Source organism: Crinia signifera, chromosome 3 (genome assembly GCF_055691185.1).
Source record: "Crinia signifera chromosome 3, ASM5569118v1, whole genome shotgun sequence".
NCBI classification, from domain to species: domain Eukaryota; kingdom Metazoa; phylum Chordata; class Amphibia; order Anura; family Myobatrachidae; genus Crinia; species Crinia signifera.
Window position 1 is genome coordinate 251786034 of NC_139219.1, and position 21032 is coordinate 251807065.

The window sequence follows — 21032 nt, forward strand, 5'->3', positions numbered from 1 at the left end:
GTTGTACTTGAATAGGGGGAAAATAGCTTATTATGTTTGACACAAACATAAAATTTAAATTGTAAATCTATAGTAGAATTGCTTTTATCTTAAAAAAAAATTGTAATCTTAAAAAAAAAAAAAGTTAAATGACAAATTAATATTATATTAAAACAATTCAGTGGGACAATGATTTGAAAGCATAGCATATTAAATTTGATCAGGTGTGGATCGTATTATCGACCACACTTAGGCCGACAGTCATTAGGTCGACACTGTTGGGTCAACAGGCAGCAAGGTCGACATGGATGAAGGTCGACAGGTGTCTATTTCGACATGGGGTTAGGTCGACAAATGTGTTAGGTTGACATGGGTTAGGTCGACCGGTCACTAGGTCGACCTCTTTTCTTTACTGTTTTTTTTTACTCGAATGTCGGCACAGTCGGAAGTCAACCGCAGCCCCTCGCATCATTTGCTTCGCTCGCCATGCTTCGGGCACGGTACCTCGCTGCGCTCGGCACACTATTTTATTCTCCCACCACGCTCTAGTAGATGGTAGGGCATAAAATACCACCTGTCAGCACATATCGGCTCAAAAAACTGTGAAAAAACCTAAGTCGACCTCGCTACCTGTCTACCTAACCCATGTTGATCTAACGCATTTGTCGACCTAAAACCATGTCGACCTAGACACCTGTCGATCTTCATCCATGTCGAGCTAGTTACCTGTCGACCTAATGACTGTCAACCTAAGTCGGGTCGACAATACAACCTTATCCCCTGCAGTATGGGGGCAGCCATTTTGTGCATGTCACTTTTAATTTTTTATTAGCAGCAGAAGCCTGGATTGCCGTGACCGCAGACAGATGCGGCAGGCCAGGTATCGGCAGCGGGTAACAATAGCCCCGCAGACCCCCTGGCCCCCACACTTTCTCAGCACCTCCACGCCACCGCAGGGGTGCGGGGCTATAGTTACACCACTAACCACCCTATGGAATGCCCTTCCACACACAATAAAATTCTCCTCTAGCCTCCAAACTTTCAAGCGTTCCCTGAAAACTCACCTCTTCAGGCAAGCTTATCATATTCAGGAACCCCACATAACCTCCAGTAGCATTCATATCTAATTGCACCCCAACAGGACTGTCTTGCAATCCCTCCTATTATCCCTATAGATTGTAAGCTTGCGAGCAGGGTCCTCCTACCTCTATGTCGATCTGCTATTACCCAGTTTTGTTTTATCACTCTTGTTTCCAATTGTAAAGCACAAGTGAATATGCTGCGCTATATAAGTACAGGTCGGGTCTCCCTTATCCATGTATTCCAAAAACCAAAATATTCCGAAAACCGTGGGGAGGGTTCCCATTTTTACATTTTTCATTAATACGTCATTGGCGCATCTGCGCACACACGCAATGCACCCCTGGGACTGGGAACGCCGGGGGACACTGTGGACGTCGGGGCACCACCAGGGACCAGGTAAGTATGGAAAAAAAACTATTCCAAAATCCGGAAAAATCCCTTATCCAAAATGCTTGTGGTCCCGAGCATTTCGGATAAGGGATACTCAACCTGTAACTGTACCTAAATAAAATAAATAAATGCAACAAATCAAAGTATTTTTAATTGTATCAAAGTATGTGCATGATTATAGTTATAACAAACTTTCTGTTAGAATTTTTTCATGTTTTTGTATTTTTTATTTTTTTTTTGCAATCTGTCACAAACACTGTGTGCAAGCTTTTATGAACGGTTTATATTTCTTCTGTTCAACATTGTACAAATACTTGTACTTTGTATAATCATCTCTTCTTTCATAGCACAAAGAACTGGAACACACCACTCATTTTTGACCTCAAGGAAGGAACTGTGAGCTTGATCTTGCAATGTGAAAGGTATAAAATAATTTAAGTATATTTATTTAAATTCCACATCATGCAAAACAGCTGCTTAATAAATGTCTCTCCAAATGTTGCTTTTGATGCTTTATGGCAATTACATTAACCCTGTGAGAGATCCTCAAAATATCTGCTAAAAATGCCAGTGTCATTCACAGCGACTGTTCTTCTGTTGGGGGCAATATGTAACTAAACTTTTAATTAATTTAAATTAATTAACTTGGCTGTATTGTAACAGTCGCTGTGAGTGATGCTGGCATTTTTAGCAGATATTGGGGTATATTCAATGCATGTTGAAACTGCCGTCTTGCCGAAAAGACGTAATTTTTCAACATGAATAGATCGGAAGGGGTTTTGATCTATCCAATGCTAGCTTTTATTTTTGGCAGGTCTAAATATTCCGACCTGCCGAAAACCAGGTGGATTGACGGAATAGCTGCTAATCCACCTGCTTTTGATGGAAACACAGCCAAAACCAAAAGGTTTTGGCCATGTTTCTGGCAATCTCAATCCAACATGAAAAGATGCCGAATTGAGGCAGGGAGGACTGTGCTGGGTAAGCAGCAGCAGCTTACGCAGCACTGTTCTCCAGGCCACCACCGCCCGCACCCTCCTGCTGACTCCCGTACCCACCCGCCACATTCACCTGTCCGCCACTACCCCCACCCTCCCGCCAACTCCTGTACCCACCTGCCACACTCACCCGCCGCCGGGCCGGGTGAGAACAACTCACCCGGCCCCGTCCAGACTCTGTCCCGGCTCCCACTGCCTCCTGCCGCCACGCTCACCTAAGTTGTCTTTTCTTTCTGAAATAATAAATGACTGCCAGGTTATTGGTTTTGACACACAAAGCGCCCATGAAGTTTGTATTTTTTTTTTTTTATCATATTGAATTTTAAAATGTTCTTGAACAGAAAAATAGAAGGTAATGTTTGGTATGGCAATAGTATGATGTATATTTATCTATCTATAGATATAGATATATAGGGCCAGATTCTCTAAGCTTCAAAATTGATAAAATGGAGAGTGATAAACAGCCAGCCAATCAGCTCCTACCTGCCATGTCACAGATTGTGTTTGAAAAATGTCAGACAGGAGCTGATTGTCTGGCTGTTTATCACTCTCCATTTTATCACTTTTGAAGCTTTGAGAATCTGGCCCATAGTATGTCTGTACATGTAGGTGTGTGGAAAAATTTCTCAAACTATATACACACACACACACACACACACACACACACACACACACACACACACACACACACACACACACACACACACACACACACATTGTCAAACAAAGTCAAAGTATATTGTTATATTTTTTTTATTTGTATCCCTTGATTATTTGTTAGATTATAAAGCAATGTACTGTTGTTGCACTGAAGTGGTTAAACGTGTTTGTATGTAGCAAGACTCATACACATGGCTAATTTGAATTAGAAGCCCTGTGTTATGGCATCGCTTTCCAATAAGCCATATGCTCTGTGTTTGGTAACAAATGAACAACATTCCATTCTGCATTCCTCCGCCCTGCTCTAGTGTATTAGGAGACTGGATTACTTCCCTTCTTAAAGGCTGCAGTGCGTGTGGCTTACACAAGGCACTGCAACAGCCCTGTAACAATTTAATAATGAAGTAATCCAGAACGTCATCTGCATTTTAAAAGTATTAATCCGGGTACAGCATAAATTGCACCCTGCTAGTACATGAACAGGCCCCTCTTGTTTTATGTCAAACTCCGGAAAGAAGCATTGGTAGCTGGTGTATAGCCCACATAGAATGATTGCAGTGTTTGCTGAAGCCCTCTTTGAAGAAGTTCAAGTTGTTGACTATAATGTACCTGCTATTTGGTCACTTCCTTCCTTATTTTCATGCAGGCATTTCCTCCTGGTGGATGGTGGCAGTTTGTTTTTATACTCCTACGAAGGACGTCTCATCTGCTCTCCGAAGGTTCCTGCTATGAGAACAGATATTCTCAATGCACAAACGGTATCTTTGAGCAATGATACCATTGCTATAAATGACAAAACAGATGAAAAATGTGAGTTTAATTTGCCTCTTACTGCATAGTGCCCATTTCGGAAATAGCTTCCAACCATTTTGGTATTATTTAACGCTCTTTAGAAAAGCATTATGATATCTGGAATTTATGTATTGCTTTATCACTGATGAAACTAAGAAAGATTAACATCTAATACTAATTATAATTATGTAAACAATACTGCACACAGATGTTTTAGAAACTTTCTATTGGATAACTACTTTTTCTAGTGCAAAAAATATCTTTAATGATTTACAGCAGTAATGGAAACAAAGAATAAACAGGTCACATGTAATAAAAGCAAGTAAGATGTATGTAGAAACAAATAACAATAATACTGGTTATAAAAACAATAATCACAAAACGGGTGTGGTATAATTCACGACAGTCGGGATTCCGACAGCACAGCGGGGGGAGCGCAATGAAGCCCCTTGCGGGCTCGCTGCGCCCGCCACGCTGCGGGCATGGTGGCGAGCTGCCACCTATTTTATTCTCCCTTTTTGGGGGGTCGTGGACCCCCATGAGGGAGCAGTCGGGATTCCGATGTCGGAGTATTGACTGTCGGAATCCCGACTGTCGGGGAGCCGTCCGGCACCCCACAAAACTACCAAACTACCAAACGGTCCTTGTAATGCTTGAAAGACTAAAAGAATAAATACAAAAATATATATGTATATGTATATATATATATATATATATATGTGTGTGTGTGTGTGTGTGTATGTATATATATATATATATATATATATATATATTATATATAAAAACTTGGAAAAGGGGAGGGGGCACTAGGGAAAGAAGAGAGAAGGGGAAACAGACAAAAGGGACAAAGTGTAAAAGTAAAGATCAGCTTCTGATCATAGTGGGAAAAAAAGGGTGGATCAAGCTCCATATCATCAATTACGATTGCCAGCCTGATTTAAGAGGGCTAAAGTGGAAAGACCATAAAGAAGCGTTAGGTGTAAGAATATCCATAAAGGCTGCAGGATCCTTGAAGTCCATCCAATGGAACCATGAATGCTTAGGAGCTGCATAGTCGCAGTCTGCAGAGGTTGGCCATTTACATAAAGAAATCAATGGGGAAGAGGAGCACCATCTCACCAGAAAATGTGGCTTAGCAGAATTATCAAAATGGCACAACAAGGATTTTTTATATTTTGAGCTAGGCCTGGAGGACAGGTACAACAACCGGTTCCCCTATAATATTTCCAGAAAGTTTAAGCACTTCCACCCAAAATAGCTTAAGGCTAGAACATTGCCACCAGATGGGTCGCCGGGGGTGCATAAACAATGCTAGCAAGTGTTGGATACTTCAGCTTCCATTTTAGATTGACCATCTGGGCACCTGTACTAATGATGTTAAATTGTACTTGGTTTCCCAACACTAAAACAGCAAGTATGATCTAAATTAAATATTTTAACCTAGCTGTCCTAACCCATCACTAGGCACTAAGTTTTAGTAAAATAAACTGGCAACCAAGGAAAGTAGATTATATATCTGGGGCTGACCCAATGGCGCTCAATAGGTGCTTGAAGGTCCAAGAGATTAGAGAAATTGGCAAACCTGTAGATAAAGCATATGGTCCTTCTGGGGTAAACTCCTTTTGTCCCATATATTGACAAAAGATGCTTTTGAACCCCCTACTCACCATTTGTCCGATCTGGCAGAAACCTACATTGAAACAATGTCTGAAAGCTCTAAGGTCAATCCCAGGTGAGAAACGATTATTAAAAAAAAACGGACATATAAAAGGAGCCCACTGATGAGAAGGAATTATTTTCTTTTAACAGACTTCAAAGAGGACAATGTAAGCTCAATGGTAGGATGGGTGGTACTAGGGACAGTCAGTAGTGCCTGCTTTTCCCTCTGTATCCTTTTTTTGGTATCAACTCTAGACCATTCCTTAATTCTGTTGAGGTGGCATGCAAAGTAATATTGTAAATATTGGGTTGCCTACCTATCTTTCTGCCTGCACATCAGTTGAGCTTCAAACGACGTCTCCCCCTCCTGTTCTTATTAAGAGCCTGGGCGTTTAGAAACAAGTGAGGAGGTGACCTAATGGGCAAAGCTTGCAGGAGGTGGTAAATATTAGGGAGATAATTCATTTTCAGGACACCCAGCCTTTGAAAACCTCAAGAAGGGTCTAGCTCTTCAAGACTTTAATTATTAACATATTTTGGGCACAAGATGGGTAAAATTAGCTTAAAGTAAGTGATCGAGGTCTCCATTGCAGAAAACATGTATTTCAATTAAGAAGTTTGTATAGATATTTTAAAAGGGGTATTCCATGTGGGCAGGGCCGGTGCAAGCCCCCCGCCCGCCCCAGGCAAAAAACCCCAGCGCCGGCCGCCCACCCGGGGGGGGGGGGGGGTGTTTGGTGGTTGACACTTACTACAGCGGGGGGGGGGGGGCGATACTGCGGCGGGCACCCCCTGGAGTGCTGTACCTGCTTTACTGATAGGCAGCTTCCGGGTGCTGCGAGTCCCAATCGTCCTCTCCATCCAGCAGGGAGCCGGCGGCTCGCGGGGGGGGCAGCGTTGATCCAGCGCCGGGCGGGATGTGATGCTTTCTGGAAATCCCCCCAGCAGGGAGCGGGCGGCGCGCGCGGGGGGGCAGCGTTGATCCAGCGCCAGGCGGGATGGGATGCTTTCTGGTACCTCTCTATGGTACCTCGGCGGCTCAGTACTGCCCTCCAGTGGAATGTGGGGGTCACGGCGGTCGAGCTTTTTCGACCGCCGTGACCCAGTCCCATTTTTTCGGTCAGCTCGACCGAGAACATGCAGGCGATGTTCAATGTCCCGTCTGCAGCGGGGCGAGAAGGGGGCTTGGCCGCGAGTTCCGGCCGGGAAGAGGCGAGCTGCAGCCAGCAGCTCGTCACTTTCCGGCTGTTCTTGGCTGAACAAGCCCAACAGCTTGTGATGTCAGGCTTGTTCTGCCGAGATACCTTGCTCAATGCTGTCGGGGAAGACCGCATTGAATAGGGCCCGGCGGGCATCTCCCCGACTGGAGATGCTCGCTGGTGATTGAATATCCCTCTTTGTGTTTTTACTCTATTCAGTATTATATATTAGTTTTATATGTACCTGAGTATACAAACATTGGTGGTACCTATTGGGCAAAACCATGCCCCATGCCTTAAAATTGCAAGCATCCCCATCGCCAGGATATTGTATGCATACAGTTTATCTTGTTATGAATTTAACCATGGATTTCATGGTGTATATGGTAGAATGTGTTTTTGGAAAATAGTTTGTATAGATATTTTTAGTGTTTTTACACTATTCATTATTATACAGATGGAGCCGGCCTCTTTCTTGCAGGGGCTGGCGATTCTATCACCAGCCCCCGCCAGCGGCTGGCTCACGCACGCCCCGTGGCTACAGAGCTTTCTCCGCCACCTCCCCGCCGTCCCCCCTATCCCTGCCCGTCTCCCTGAAGAGGAGACGGGCAGGATGCCGCCGCGGCGCCATCCTAAAACTGGGACACGCGCGTCCCAGTCAGATGGAGCGCCTCTGTGCTGGCGATCGCCAGCGCAGACATGCTGGCGATCCCCGGGTAAAGTTTAGAGGCGCTCCATCTGTATATTAGTTTTATATGTGGGTTTGATACGAAATCCCGGCGTTCAAAATCCTGACCGCTGAAATCCCGACAAGGGGTGACGTGGATCGCCCCCCCCCCCCCTTGGCGTCTCGCTACGCTTGTCACTCAGCGGGCCCGGTGCCTCGCTACACTTGGCACACTAATTTATTCTATTCTCCCTCTTTGGGTGTCGTGGACACCCATAGAGGGAGAAAATGACGGGATTCCGGCGTCAGGATTTTGAACGCCGGGATTATAACTGCATCCCTTATATGTACCTGAGTATACACACATTGGTGGTACCTATTGCTATATATTAGCTGCCTCTTAACGTATAACTTTGTTTGTGTTTCCACATTCCTGTGGAAGAGGTTCAAACCTTGAACTGCATTGCTTTGATGTTCTATAGTCTTAAAACTGTTGGCCACCTGGATTGTTTATGACAGTGGGAACCGTCCAATATTCCAAAGTGTATTTATTCCACCGACTTGGAGTACGTTCCTTAGAATCTTTCCACCTGTGATGTTGACCTTTGACAAAGGTTCAACTGCTATTTTGGGAATCGATGTTAACACTGTTGTCCATATTGGTCTGAAATTATTTTGGAATTATTCTAATATTGTTACACTAATATTCTGTAGACATTAATAATTTATTTTCTCTCTGGGTGGTTATTATATGTCAGCTGTATGTGAAAGCTATCATACTTCTGAGAAGTTCTTTATTTACTATGCGAACATTTTGTTACATTAGTGTGTCGCATACATGGCTACATGCAAACAGGGTAGTTTACGTATTTAAGACTGGCAGCGTTAAGTAGTTTGCCTTCCTACTCAACATAGCAATATATTATTATTATTATTATTATTATTATTATTATTATTATTATTATTATTACTTTTTATATGATGCCACAAGTGTTCCGCAGCACCTAACAAAGCAAGTAAACAAATGAGCCAAAACAGTGATTTAAGGCCCATACTCCTGGGGCAACCTGTGCTTAGCGATGTACTAAGCAATCTAGGGTAGGAGACTTCCCCTAGATGTTCCGGTGGCTAGATCACCCATACACACATAGCGATGTGTGCTGAGTAATCTGTGCTAAACAGTGTTCTTGATGCACATGAAGGTGATGAATCTAAATTTTGCCTCAATGTGGTAAAGATCGCCACGCTATGGGGTGTACACACAAAGCGATTTTTGCTTAATTTTAAAGCAATCTAGACCGATCCCTTAGAAAACCTGCAAAAATCACCTCGTGTGTGTGGGCCTTAACAGTACAAGACAATGTAGGACAAGTACATGGTAAATAAAGATTGCTTCATCAGTAGTCATGGCCCTAAAATAAGCATCAGAGTTGCAGCAACTGAGGGTTAGGTGCTGTTGTAGGGAGTTATGGAGTAGGGGCTAGTCTAAGTCCTGGAAGGAAAAGCATATAAGGGGGAGAGGGCCCTGCTCGTAATAGATGACATTCTCAAATTACTATTGTAACTTTTTTCACTTTTTCTCATGAACCAATACTCTTCAGCAACTTGTAAATTCAACTAATTAAATCATTTCTACAATAATATTCCTTGTTAGTTAAACATATGTAATAAATGACATAAGTAATAATACAATTCGTGTTTATTAAATGTCCGTTTATAAAAAGAAGAGACAACCAGTTCCCTTGACTACAATGTAGATTGAATAAAAACTATCATGTTATCATGGTCCCTTTTCAAATAAGAAACAGAAGATTGCAGAAGAGTTAAGGATATGCAGTTTTCAGTAACTCCAGCTGCACATATTAAAATCATTGAAGGCAAATATCTGGGCCATTAACCACTTTTTAGATATGTCTCATCTAATCGGTTCAGCATATGTTTTTTGTTATTGCTGTTCAGTCCTTTGCTCATTCTTTTAACTGGTGCTTCCTACAAACTGCAGCTTGCTTCAAGTATGCACAAAGTCTCCCCTAAGTCAGCATGTATATTCTCTATATATACAATTGTATAATAATATACATAATGTGCTAACTGTAACACCAATTTATGCCTGCTGTTGGTACCTGTGCTATTCAATTACAAATGGCAAGTGCTGATGTTGCACGTTCTGCAATGTGCGACCTATGTGATGTACTGTACATGGAAATTTTCTCTTGAGAGAAGGAGAATCACTCTCTCAAGAGCCCTGGCGCTAATTGGTATAAATATAAAAGATGTACAAATAATATATAAAGAATTAAATAATTCAAATGAGATTGTAAGCTTAGATAACTGCTGCAGGTGTGAAGAGTTTGATAGACTCTAAAAGGGATTGCTGGAGACAAGTTTTTTTGGGGGTACACACCGCGCTGTAATAAATGTATCAATTTATTACCTTAGTTACAGCGCGTGTGTACCCCCAAAAAGACCCTCAAATAAGCAGCCAATAAATATCAGGTCAGTGCAGAAGGCAGTTCATGGCCACAAGCAAAGTATTGGAGGCAGTTACAAGGTGTCACATGGTTTTTGGAGGGAAAAATGATAGCTAGCTGCAAGTGCATGTCGGCAAATAAAAGTGTTTATATACAAGTTTGTAAAAAATAATACACCTCTTTATTATCAATATAACACCTCAGCAAACATGTTGCACATCATTTAAACCATTCTGCTTTTTAGAGAAAATTACAGTTTTTGCCCACTTTTCACATAAATTGGAGCTGGGAACTAAAATTTATGTCAACTGCCATTTAAAACCACACTAACAATGATTTGTAATTATAATTGACCCACGTTAACCATTTTTTGGGCAATTTCGCTAATTTAATCTCCCCCCTAGACATTCAAACAAAGCATATGTTCTTCCTGCCAATAACAATATGAAATGTACCAATATTTATGTTCAGATAAATATGTGATTTGTCCATAACATTTAGGTTACTTTATTTTTCAGTGATATACTTGTTTGATGCTTTATTGGGAAAGCCGCTGGGAGATGGGAAACCTCTTGCGCATAAGGTAAAGTCGCAGATTTTATTGCAAATACAGCAAAATGATTCTCTTGTGCCTCGCCTGTTGTCTTTACTGTATGCTTTACATGCACTATACTTAAGAAAAAATGAAAACAAGACACGATTTTCAGAAGTAGAGGTTAACTACTATATAACTAGTGCTTTGTCTTGAGCATGGATTTTTTCCAGCTGGACCACACACAGTTGTGAATTAAATTCCTTGGACAGTGAGCAATATGATGTTGCCACATGCCTCCTTCCAGCCTTATCTGTAGGGAGCCGAGGTTTTCTGTGGCTGCCTAAGGGACATAGTCACACAAAGCTATTAAGTATGTTATAATGTCACAAATAGGGCAACATGATCTCAGTCATCTTCAGATTTTTTTTTTAAACCGCACAAAACAGCATTGACTGTTAATGTCTTCTTGTTACATAAATTGCATTTGTTTTATACTATACAATGAAAACGTTATTAGGAGGCACAATTTTGGCAGTAATTACTAAGGGCCAAGGCAGTACCTGCCTATATTTTTTCTGAGGGTCCACTTAGTGAACATATATATTTCTATAGTACTGTGCAGTGGAGTAAAATTAACTACGTTTTTGGTCACAGAGGTTCCGCATTCACCTGCTTCGGGATTGCGTTAGACAACACCATTTGAAAGGTGACTGGACCGTTTATTGTTGTAGCATATGCTTCAACACTGGCTAGCTCTAGCTATAACCAGTGGCGGCACTAGAGGTGGGGCTGCAGCACAGTTAAAATTCAAATAGGGGAGAAACACCAACCACCAGTGGGTCAGTTTGAAATGGCAGTGGGTGTGGCTCCCCCTATCTGAATTTTGAACTGTGATGCAGCCCCTCCTTTGGAGCTTCCCCTGGCAAGACACACCCACACACATACCTACAACATTGATTATGCGGTTTGGGGGTGGTGGATGATTTGGGAAGAGTAAGGATGCACAAGGGCTCAGTTAGGCTGCAGGAGGTTTAGGTGATGTAGAGTGGGGTGGGTTAGTACTCAGGTGGGGTCAGTAAGGCTTGGGGGGAGGAAGGGAAGCCGTTGGGATGCTGCTGTATGTTTCACAGATAATTCCGAAAAATGGATAATATGGCACAGTGCTAGATTATCAGTGGTGTACCTGTGTATACTGTATAATATCACATGCTGACGATTTATTTTCCTTCATATTAAAGAGAGAAAAAAACTCATGAACCTACCTGCCATAACTCTTATCCAAAAACAATATCTTCCTAAAATACGGTTGTGAATAATGAAGAATGCACCTATGTGATTTCAGAATTGAATCCACAATAAGAAGCTAGTGCTGGTGACTGTCTTCATCAGTTATGTGTACTTCCACCAGCCCTCAGACTGGACTACTACAATATCTATTGCAGCTTCCTACATGTAGACATGAGCGAGAAATGTGGAAACTTTTGTCTAAACAAAATAGAGAAAAGTGATTCCATTCTTTAATGTCATGTTTAAATATAAGCTGGGCACATTTTTTTTATTGTACTTCTCTAATGCTTTGCAGGTTGAAGTTGTAGAAATTGCTCTGGACCAGGGAGGGCTGGCAAATGAAAGGAAAGTTGCTTTTATTGATAAAAATCGAGATCTCTACATAAGTCCAGTTAGGAAGTTTGGAAAAGAACTGAGAGCTGTCAAAATTGGTACGTTATGTCAATCCCTGTGTGTGTGTGTGTGTGTCTATATATATATATATATATATGTATATATACAGTAGCTCCCGTGAGGGAAAACAGCACTCACCAGACTTTATGCAATAAAGGTATAAAGGAACAGGGTGTCCCAGGTTTAATAGTTCTGGAGCCTGCCGACGTTTCGGTCCAACACGGACCATTATCAAGGCAGAAGGTGTCCAAACGTGTCAACAGCAACAGCAGTACAGCAGTAAAGGGGTAACAGGGGTGTTGGACCGAAACGTCGGCAGGCTCCAAGTAAGAACTATTAAACCTGGGACACCCTGTTCCTTTATACCTTTATTGCATAAAGTCTGGTGAGTGCTGTTTTCCCTCACGGGAGCTACTGTATCTACATAGTACTGTCCCTTGTGGACACTGCTATATATACGGCACCCTAGCGGTTACCATTTATGTGGGTGAGAGTGCAGGTCTTGTACACTTATATGTATATATATGTATATCTATGGGGCAGGTGTATTAAGCCTGGAGAAGTGATGAAGTGACCGGTGGTAACACCCCAGCCAGTCACCTCCTAACTGTCCTTTCTCATATTGTCATTCTTGACTGTTAGGAGCTGATTGTCTGGGGCATTCTCACCTTCCACCTCACTCACAAGTAGGGATGGCCATCAGTGCAGACGCCATCGATGGTGATTCTGCACCCAGCCATTGATAGTAGTAAACTATCTGATGGATAACCATCGATAGTTTTAGCTATCAATGGTCATCCATTATATATGACTGAATGGAACCATCGGTTCTCCTTTGCCATCGATGTAGGGAAACCATCTGGTTCTCCCACATCGATGGTAAAAGTTTTCAACATCGGCCATAAACCATCAATGATTTTAAATCATGGACGGTCGATGGTCATCCCATCCCTACTCACAAACCACCTTGCTTATCTTTTACACTTCTGTTTCCCAATGGGATTAGTAAGCAGGGTGGCCAGAAACAGGAATCCGACTGCTTTACCTGATGTAAATGTATTATTGTATTTTGCACATAGGATGTGTACACTGTAGGAATTGCATGTACACTGTAGGAAGTGTAAGACTGAGATTAGGGAGGCCAAGCCAGGACCATTTTTTCAATACAGGGATTCAGGATTGGAAAACTGTCAATCCTGGGTGGCCTCCTGATGCTGTGCTAGGAACTGCTATGAGGAGGGCAGGCAGAAGTAGTGGATCAGGCAGGCCAGGGTGTGGCTGCACAACATATACTCTAACATCATGCTGTGTATCCTGTTCACCTGGTAGCACCTGAGCAGAGTGCTGCTGGTGCTCACCTATGCCCAGCAGAAAGGGATCAAATGTGCTTGGGCATTTTGGTACCAAAAACCCAGGAATGGGGGATCCAAACCAGGGATTTAAATCCTGGGCCACAAATACTCTAAATCTCGGGATCCCGCCAATCACGGGATTGGCATCTCTATCTGAGATGGTATTGCAGCTCGAGTACAAAAAGATTTATAGGCTGCAAATATTTGCATCGCTGGGTTTGAAGGCGTATTTAGTACTCCAAAGCTTCTTATCCATTTCATTTCACTGCAAATAGACATTGGGGGAAATCTACTAAGATGTCCTATTTCACATGTGATGTTGCTATGGGCAACATCACATTATTGTACAATATTGGTTTGCTTGTTCATGTAGAAGTTTTATTTGTACTTATTTTAACATTGTTGTATTTGGCTATGTGTATGTCTGATTCCATGTTCTGGCATTGTTATTTTGGAATGCATTTTAGAGGTGATTGATTGGTTCAGAGTTTTTCTGTTATGGCTGCATTCAAAGTGTTGCCCACTCTATGAGGACATGGTGATGTCATGCTGTGTTCTACATTGTGTCCCAAGATCATAATGTGACATGAGTCAGTCACAGATGTTTATTTGTCTATGGGGATAGTTAGGTGAGTGTTTTCTGCATTATAATTGTATCCATGAGGAAAAGTGAAAATACACAACTGAAGCATTACGAGCCTAAATTCATTGGCTTCAAAAAGGTGCTGAAAAATGTGTAAAATATTGTGGATCCCGTTGACATACCAGGTACTTTTATAGCATCACGCAGCAGCTGCAGATTTTTCAACTGCACATTTATGCTATGAATGGCCCTTTTCATCAGATTCCAATAATGCTCTACTGGGTTGAGCTCTGGATAATTGTGGTGCCACCTTTATGTTTATGAATTCAGCTGGAGGTGATGTGCTCTATGACATGGCGCATTATCCTGTTGCAATTAGGCATTAGAATAGGATTGCTATAATAGCCATTAAGAATGGACATATACGAGTTACACAGGATACAGTCATTAGGTCTACAACAACTAGGTTCACACCACTAGGTCGACATGGGTCTAGGTCAACAGGTCGTTAGGTTGACACAAGCATTAGGTCGACATGGTTTTTTTTACTGTTTTTTGAGCCGACATGTGTCGAAAGGCGGTGTTTCATGCCCTACCATCCACTGGGCATGGTGGGAGAATAAAATAGTGCCCAAAGCATTGCGAGCGGATGCGGTGTACTTCAAACTGTGTCCATGTCGGCATTCGGGTAAAAAAAACAACAGTGGAAAACCCCATGTCGACCTTACAAATGTCGACCTAATGCTTGTGGCTAACCTAATGACCCTGTTGACCTAACCCATGTTGACCTAGACCCATATCGACCTTGCTGCATGTCAACCTAGTGGTGTCAACCTAATGGTGTCGACCTAGTTGTTGCAGACCAAATGATCCACACCCATCTATTACACAGGTTCTGCGGCTCAGGTAATATGCAGACTTGAAATCAGCCAACCACAGAACTTGAGCAATTCATGTTTTTCCATTATGAAAATGATATTATAGCCACCCCACATTATAAGATAAGAATGGTATTAACAATACTTTCAACAATGCTCAGTTGGTAGAAAGAGGTATTGGCTTAAGACAATGAGCTAGCAGACCCAAGCCCACCAACATAATTGGTGTATAAAATCTGTGTGATATCTGTTTGAGCCCCATCATCCTGTGTCTCTCCAGCACAATCCTGAGCTCCATTCCTTCTTTGTTTCACTGCATCTCTAGCCCCCTGCCGCCTTCTGATCTGTGCCTCTAGTCCAATTAGCACGTAATCATGGGCAGCTTTGCTCCACTCCGGCCAGCACTATAAATGTGCCCTGCTGAATACAGTGAACTTCCAAGATTATAGAGGCAACTGGGCCAATCAGATTCTGGGGGCCTGGTACTAGTGTCACCCTGGCCCTTATTCTGGTTGGTGCGGTAATATCCGCGTGCGTTCGTGCCGCCGATGTTTTGTGTCTGCCCATGTGCAGAGGCGTCTCTGCGCATGTGCAAGCGGAACGCACGGCCACATTCCGCATGAAATGTGTACACTACGAAGAGGGGGTGGAGAGGGGTGTGAAGGGCTGTTTGGGCTCATTACCATATGTTTACACCCCGCTTTTCATGGGCGTTCCCATGCAAACGCTGGGCGTACGTATGGTAATGTGGCCGTGACGCACGTGTGGGGGGCGGACATATGACATTGCCGGATGTCAGCTGCCCGCCCAGATCCATGCTTTTGCACGGAGAAATGCCCGTGTGGTCTGAGGTTGCGGGAGCTGCCTGGCTACTCGGTCCTGCATTCGATGGTCTGCGACCATCGAATGATGGGGGAGGTTCCCTGAGATGGAGGAGGTGTATTCATCAGAAATACACGTGCGGTCCGTTCGGACAGCTTCTTACCGCGTACGGACGGAGTTGGCGATCCGTATGGAAGGCGGGGTTTAGGATGCACGGTGCTGGCCGCATATTCGGATCCGGCCGCACCGATCAGAATAAGGGCCCCTGTCACTGAGCCACCTATTTCTCCAAATGCATTTGTTGCCTGGCTTAGTAATAGTATGGTCTGTCAACAGTTGTTTCTTCTGCTTTCCTTCTTTCACAGGTAGTATGGTACATACTGTAGCTTGGAGTGATGTATCTAACATATTATGTGGAATTCAGGACAGTCGTTTCACAGTCTGGTACTATCCCAATACTGCTTATGTAGATAAAGAATTGTTGCCAAAAACAGTTATTGAAATGGATGCAAGGTACGTATTCTCAAAAAAAAAAAATGTTAAAAAAAAACGTTTTCTATATTAGTGTTGTGTATTTATGGCCGTATATTGTAAGAATGCAAAAATGTGCTCCAGGGCTGGCCAACCCCATTCTCGAGATTTACCAACAGTTCAAGATTTTCAGGCCACCTGTAGATCTGTAGAATGTGTCAGTGAGGAATGAATGTAGCATATTTGGAAATGTGACAGTAATGACTCCACCTGTGCACCAGCTAGGTGGTCTGGTAAATGTGAACTGGTGGTAGATATCGAGGACCGGTTTGGCCATCCCTAGTTTGCACACTATGGCAGCACATGGGCTGATTGTGCAGCATGTCCTAAGAACCATCAGTCACACAAGTAGAACACTTCCCCACTGTAGCCTATGGGCAGATTCAGAGTCGCAAACTCAGAAGTTGTGACTGAGGATGACTACAACTCTGAATCTTCTCCCCTAAATGTGTGTAAATTGCCCAACCATATCTTTAATCATACCCATTAATGATATCATCGGCTTTCAATATGATCGCTATCTTTCATTATGGGACCAAACATGCCACCATAGATTTTTTTATTAGGCAAGAGCTGTGTGAGGCCTATTATATTAGCAAGGTACCTATTTAACAATTAAATAAAAAAACAATCTATTGTTTTATATAAATGAGTTATAGTTAAATAAAATATTATTTTTTATTATATATTTTGCCCAATTTAGTTTTGTCTTCTGCCCATTGCTGGAAAACTTCTGCTTCAGTTTGTAAGTGAACTGATGCTCCTCCGAGCACTGGCAAATCTGTGTGCTCTGCATTCGTGTTATGCTGGCGAGAGCAGCATCTGGAAAGCCCTGGCCTCAGCCATATGCCAAAGCTGCTGTCATCGCAACTATCATACTTGTGTGAATTTGTTTCACAATACATTGTACTTGGTGCAACAGTCACAGAAGTAGTGTAATATTTGGTGACCCGATTCTCCCTCTGTCCCTATTTCCTTTTACTGCTCATAAGTTACACAGGTCTATGAAAGGCCCTTTAGTTACCACAGCATATCACATGTTCACCAAAAGCAGTTGCTCCACTGCAGAGCATATGGAGAATTGCACCACCTGCTGGATATAGAATGATACAATCGTGTAGTGACTTCACACTGACATACTTTGATTTTTTGATTTTTTTACCACAAGCTGTGTAAATTTGATCCACTGGATTCATCCATCATACTGCCTGAGGCTGTGCGTCTAACTGAACCAAAGCAGTTTAGCATTGGACAGTAAGCATTGTTGCACCATCCTTAGAGATACATGTATGATGCATTAATGAGAAGCCAAAACTTTTTTTCTTTATGCTTTCTGTTGTTTTACCCAGCATGCCCCTCCCCAATGGTGACAAAGCTGTGATGTGCTGTTTATAAATGTGTCAGTTATACTACAGCAGATGCCAGTCCATTTTACTTGGAATATCAGTATACAGTATATCTTACTGATAATAATTTTTTTTAAACGAAATAGGTTATGGTCAGTCGGTTACAGCCTGATAAGTACACTACAATCCTGCACCAAGCCTGAAACACAGGTGGTTGCAAAACAACAGCGGGAGGCAAAGCCCGTGGAAAAGAACATCCTGTCTCTATGCCCAATGACATGAAAATAAGTTGCTTGTGAGGTTATCTTGAAATCTAATTGCATTTTGCATTACCTGAGAGTTGTACATACCTTTTCTAGTTTAGGTCATGTGACTTGTGGGCGGTACCTTTTACTAACACATGTCAGGCGGCAGTGCATATCTGTCTGCTGAATTTATGTTCTGTCTATAATGGAGAACATCGGCACATTAGCTGTTGGTGTAGCATGGCCAAATAGCAAAACTATTGCCGGGTATGCTGGGATGTGTAAGTGAACCACAGCTGGATTTCCAATGTTCTCCATCACTGGTCTATAATATAAAACTGTAACCATACTGCAGCAAGTAGATTACACTCTAGTCCCAATACAAATATTAAATGAAAAAAACTAAAATACAAAAAATCTGAATATTGTTCAATGGAAAAGTGGACAAGGTGGCTAACTAATTTTGGTAGCTGAAAATCGCCAATTTTAAGTGCCGCTTGCACACTCCACCTTGCATGCTGATCTGGTTTCTTTTTTTCAGCGAGTATAGTAAAAGTCCCCAGATTGTGAGTTTTGTTGGGAGCACAGTGACAATCCGAAGAAGTGATGGCTCACTTGTCCACACTAACATCTCCCCGTATCCAGCAATTATTCATGAGTATGTCAGTGCTTCTAAGTGGAACGAAGCTGTGAGGCTCTGTCGTTTTGTAAAGGTAACCTATTGTAATTTATCATAATCTGCATTTTTCACAAACAATCTGAAATTCAGCATATTTTAATAATTTTTATGCCTCCATCATTTCTGTTATGTTTATCAGGGGTAACGACCAGAATCTTTAAGGATCTAGTGAAGGATATACATCCATTAAATCACAGGTTCTCAAAGTCGGTCCTCAGGACCTCACACAGTGCATGTTTGTCAGGTTTCATCACAGAATCAAGTGAAATAATTAGCTCCACTTGTGGATCTTTTAAAATGTGTCAGTTGGTCATGAGTGCACCTGTCAGGTGACCTGGAAAATGTGAACTGTGAGGACCGAGTTTGAGAACCACTGCATTAAATCATTAGAAATGATTTCCAAACGTAAGACATTGAGGCTCACTTCTTAACCCTTTGAGTGCCAAGTGAATTTGTCAAAATAGGTGTGAAAATGACCAAGCTAACATTTTTATTTATCTTAATGACCTTTATAAATAGAAAATATCATCTTTTTTTAAAACAAATTGTTTTTGTTTGAATTTATATAACAAATGTAAGCAACTGCCATTTTTAGCAGATATTTTGCACATCTCTCTCAGAGATATTGGCACTCAAAGGGTTAAGTTCATGTTCAGTAGTACGGATCTATAAAGAAAAATGAAAGCTAAACACTAGTATACCACCATTATAGCAGAATTGTGTCCGATACAGAATAATACAAATGGTAAATCAAAAAGGCAAAAAAAAGTGTATTTATACATCTGTAAAACAAAAGGGCCTTATTCTAGTTCACTCTTTCTGACAAATTCCTTCTTAGATGGACAAAACCATGTGCACTGCAGGTGGGGCAGATGTAACATGTGCAGAGAGAGTTAGATTTGGGTGGGGTTTTACTTCAAAGTAAGATCTATATTACAGTGTAAAAATAAAGCAGTAAGTATTTACCCTGCACAGAAACAAAACCAGTCACCCAAATCTAATTCTCTCTGCACATTTGTGCAAATGGTTTTGTCCATCTAAGAAGGATTTTGTCAGAAAGAGTGAACTAGAATAAGGCCCAAAGACACACATTAGGCACTTTTAGAATTGTATTAATATCAATATGATTATGTGCTCTAGTCTAGACCATAGACCAAAATGTGGTACAATATTTTCATTTCCATATTACATACACGTGTGTGTGTATGTATGTATGTATGTATGTATGTATGTGTATATATATATATATATAATGTCCAAAATCAATGGCACTCCGGAGGCAGGTATAAGCAAGAAAAACGTGTATTTAAGAAGCAAGCTTTCGGGGTTTGATCCCCTTCATCAGGATACACTACAGCAAAAGACACACAGTACACAACATACATAAATACCTGACCGCCGGTCTCACCTCACCACGCCGTCCAATGCCCGGGCGCACGCACCTCTCGCCGGAAGACGGGACTTGATGACGTCATCTGACCACGTCTCAGCTACGACGCCGTTGCCAAGCAACGGGCGGCGCTTGCGTTCCAGCGCAGTCCACGACGCCATCCTCCTCACTTCCTAGTAGCGCTGTGGACCCTGCATGGCTGGCGGAGAGGGAGAGACACGGATTAAAATACAAACACTGACAAAACGCAAAATAATAATAACATCTATAAGGGATGGGGCATAGGGGGAGCAAAGAAAACAATATATACATATACAAACACTCAGCAGTAAACAAAAACAGAAACATATCATAAGAATCTCAGGTGACCGCATTCCAACTAATTTTATCATTTAACCCATTAGGGGAAATTGTATTAAGGCGGAAAATCCAACGTGACTCGGTGATAAGCAAACGTTTTGCCCTATCACCGCCACGTAATGAATCTTTGATATGATCAATGATAAAGTATTTGAGTGAGGACAACGGGTGTCCGGCACTCTTAAAATGGCGTGCCACAGGTTGATCCACAGATCTGCCAGCTAGTGACAGATCTATGGCAGACCTGTGTAACCCCATTCTGACACGAAAGGACTGGGTGGTCTGGCCTACATAATAAAGGCCACAAGGGCATGTTAAAATGTAGACCACATACTCTGACCTACAATTTAACACATGACGGATGTCATAGTGTTTATCCAAATGTGGGTGCTTGAATGTCTTGCATGGCACAAGGTGTCTGCAAGTTGTACAGTTATAGCAACTGTAGCAGCCGGGAGGTTTAAAATACACATTTGTGGGCCTTGGGGCATTTAAGCCCGTGATGTCTGCTCTCACCAGACGATCACGCAAATTGCGGCCTCTCCTAAAGGCTGCTAACGGTCGTACAGTTTTGAGCACTGGAAGATCAGGGTCATTTTTTACAATAGGCCAGAGGGCCTTGGTTGCATACTGTAAAATCGGGCTAGCTACTGAATACGTACTGGTCCATGGGATTATATTCTGAGTACTCCGGTGCCTAGCCTGTAGTAGCTCAGTACGCACAGTGGAAAGG

At 42.2% G+C, this 21032-nt stretch overlaps 1 protein-coding gene across 3 annotated transcripts in view; it reads left to right on the forward strand.

Annotated features, from left to right (window-relative positions):
* IFT80 (intraflagellar transport 80) overlaps positions 1-21032 on the forward strand; it is a 104819-nt gene that overhangs the window by 65875 nt on the left and 17912 nt on the right. For all 3 annotated transcript variants that reach the window (XM_083177850.1, XM_083177849.1, XM_083177851.1), the window contains 6 exons: positions 1800-1874; positions 3757-3920; positions 10417-10481; positions 12016-12151; positions 16114-16261; positions 18412-18583. In XM_083177850.1, the coding sequence (XP_083033976.1) occupies positions 1800-1874; positions 3757-3920; positions 10417-10481; positions 12016-12151; positions 16114-16261; positions 18412-18583 (760 nt within the window). The remainder of the gene's footprint in view (positions 1-1799; positions 1875-3756; positions 3921-10416; positions 10482-12015; positions 12152-16113; positions 16262-18411; positions 18584-21032) is intronic.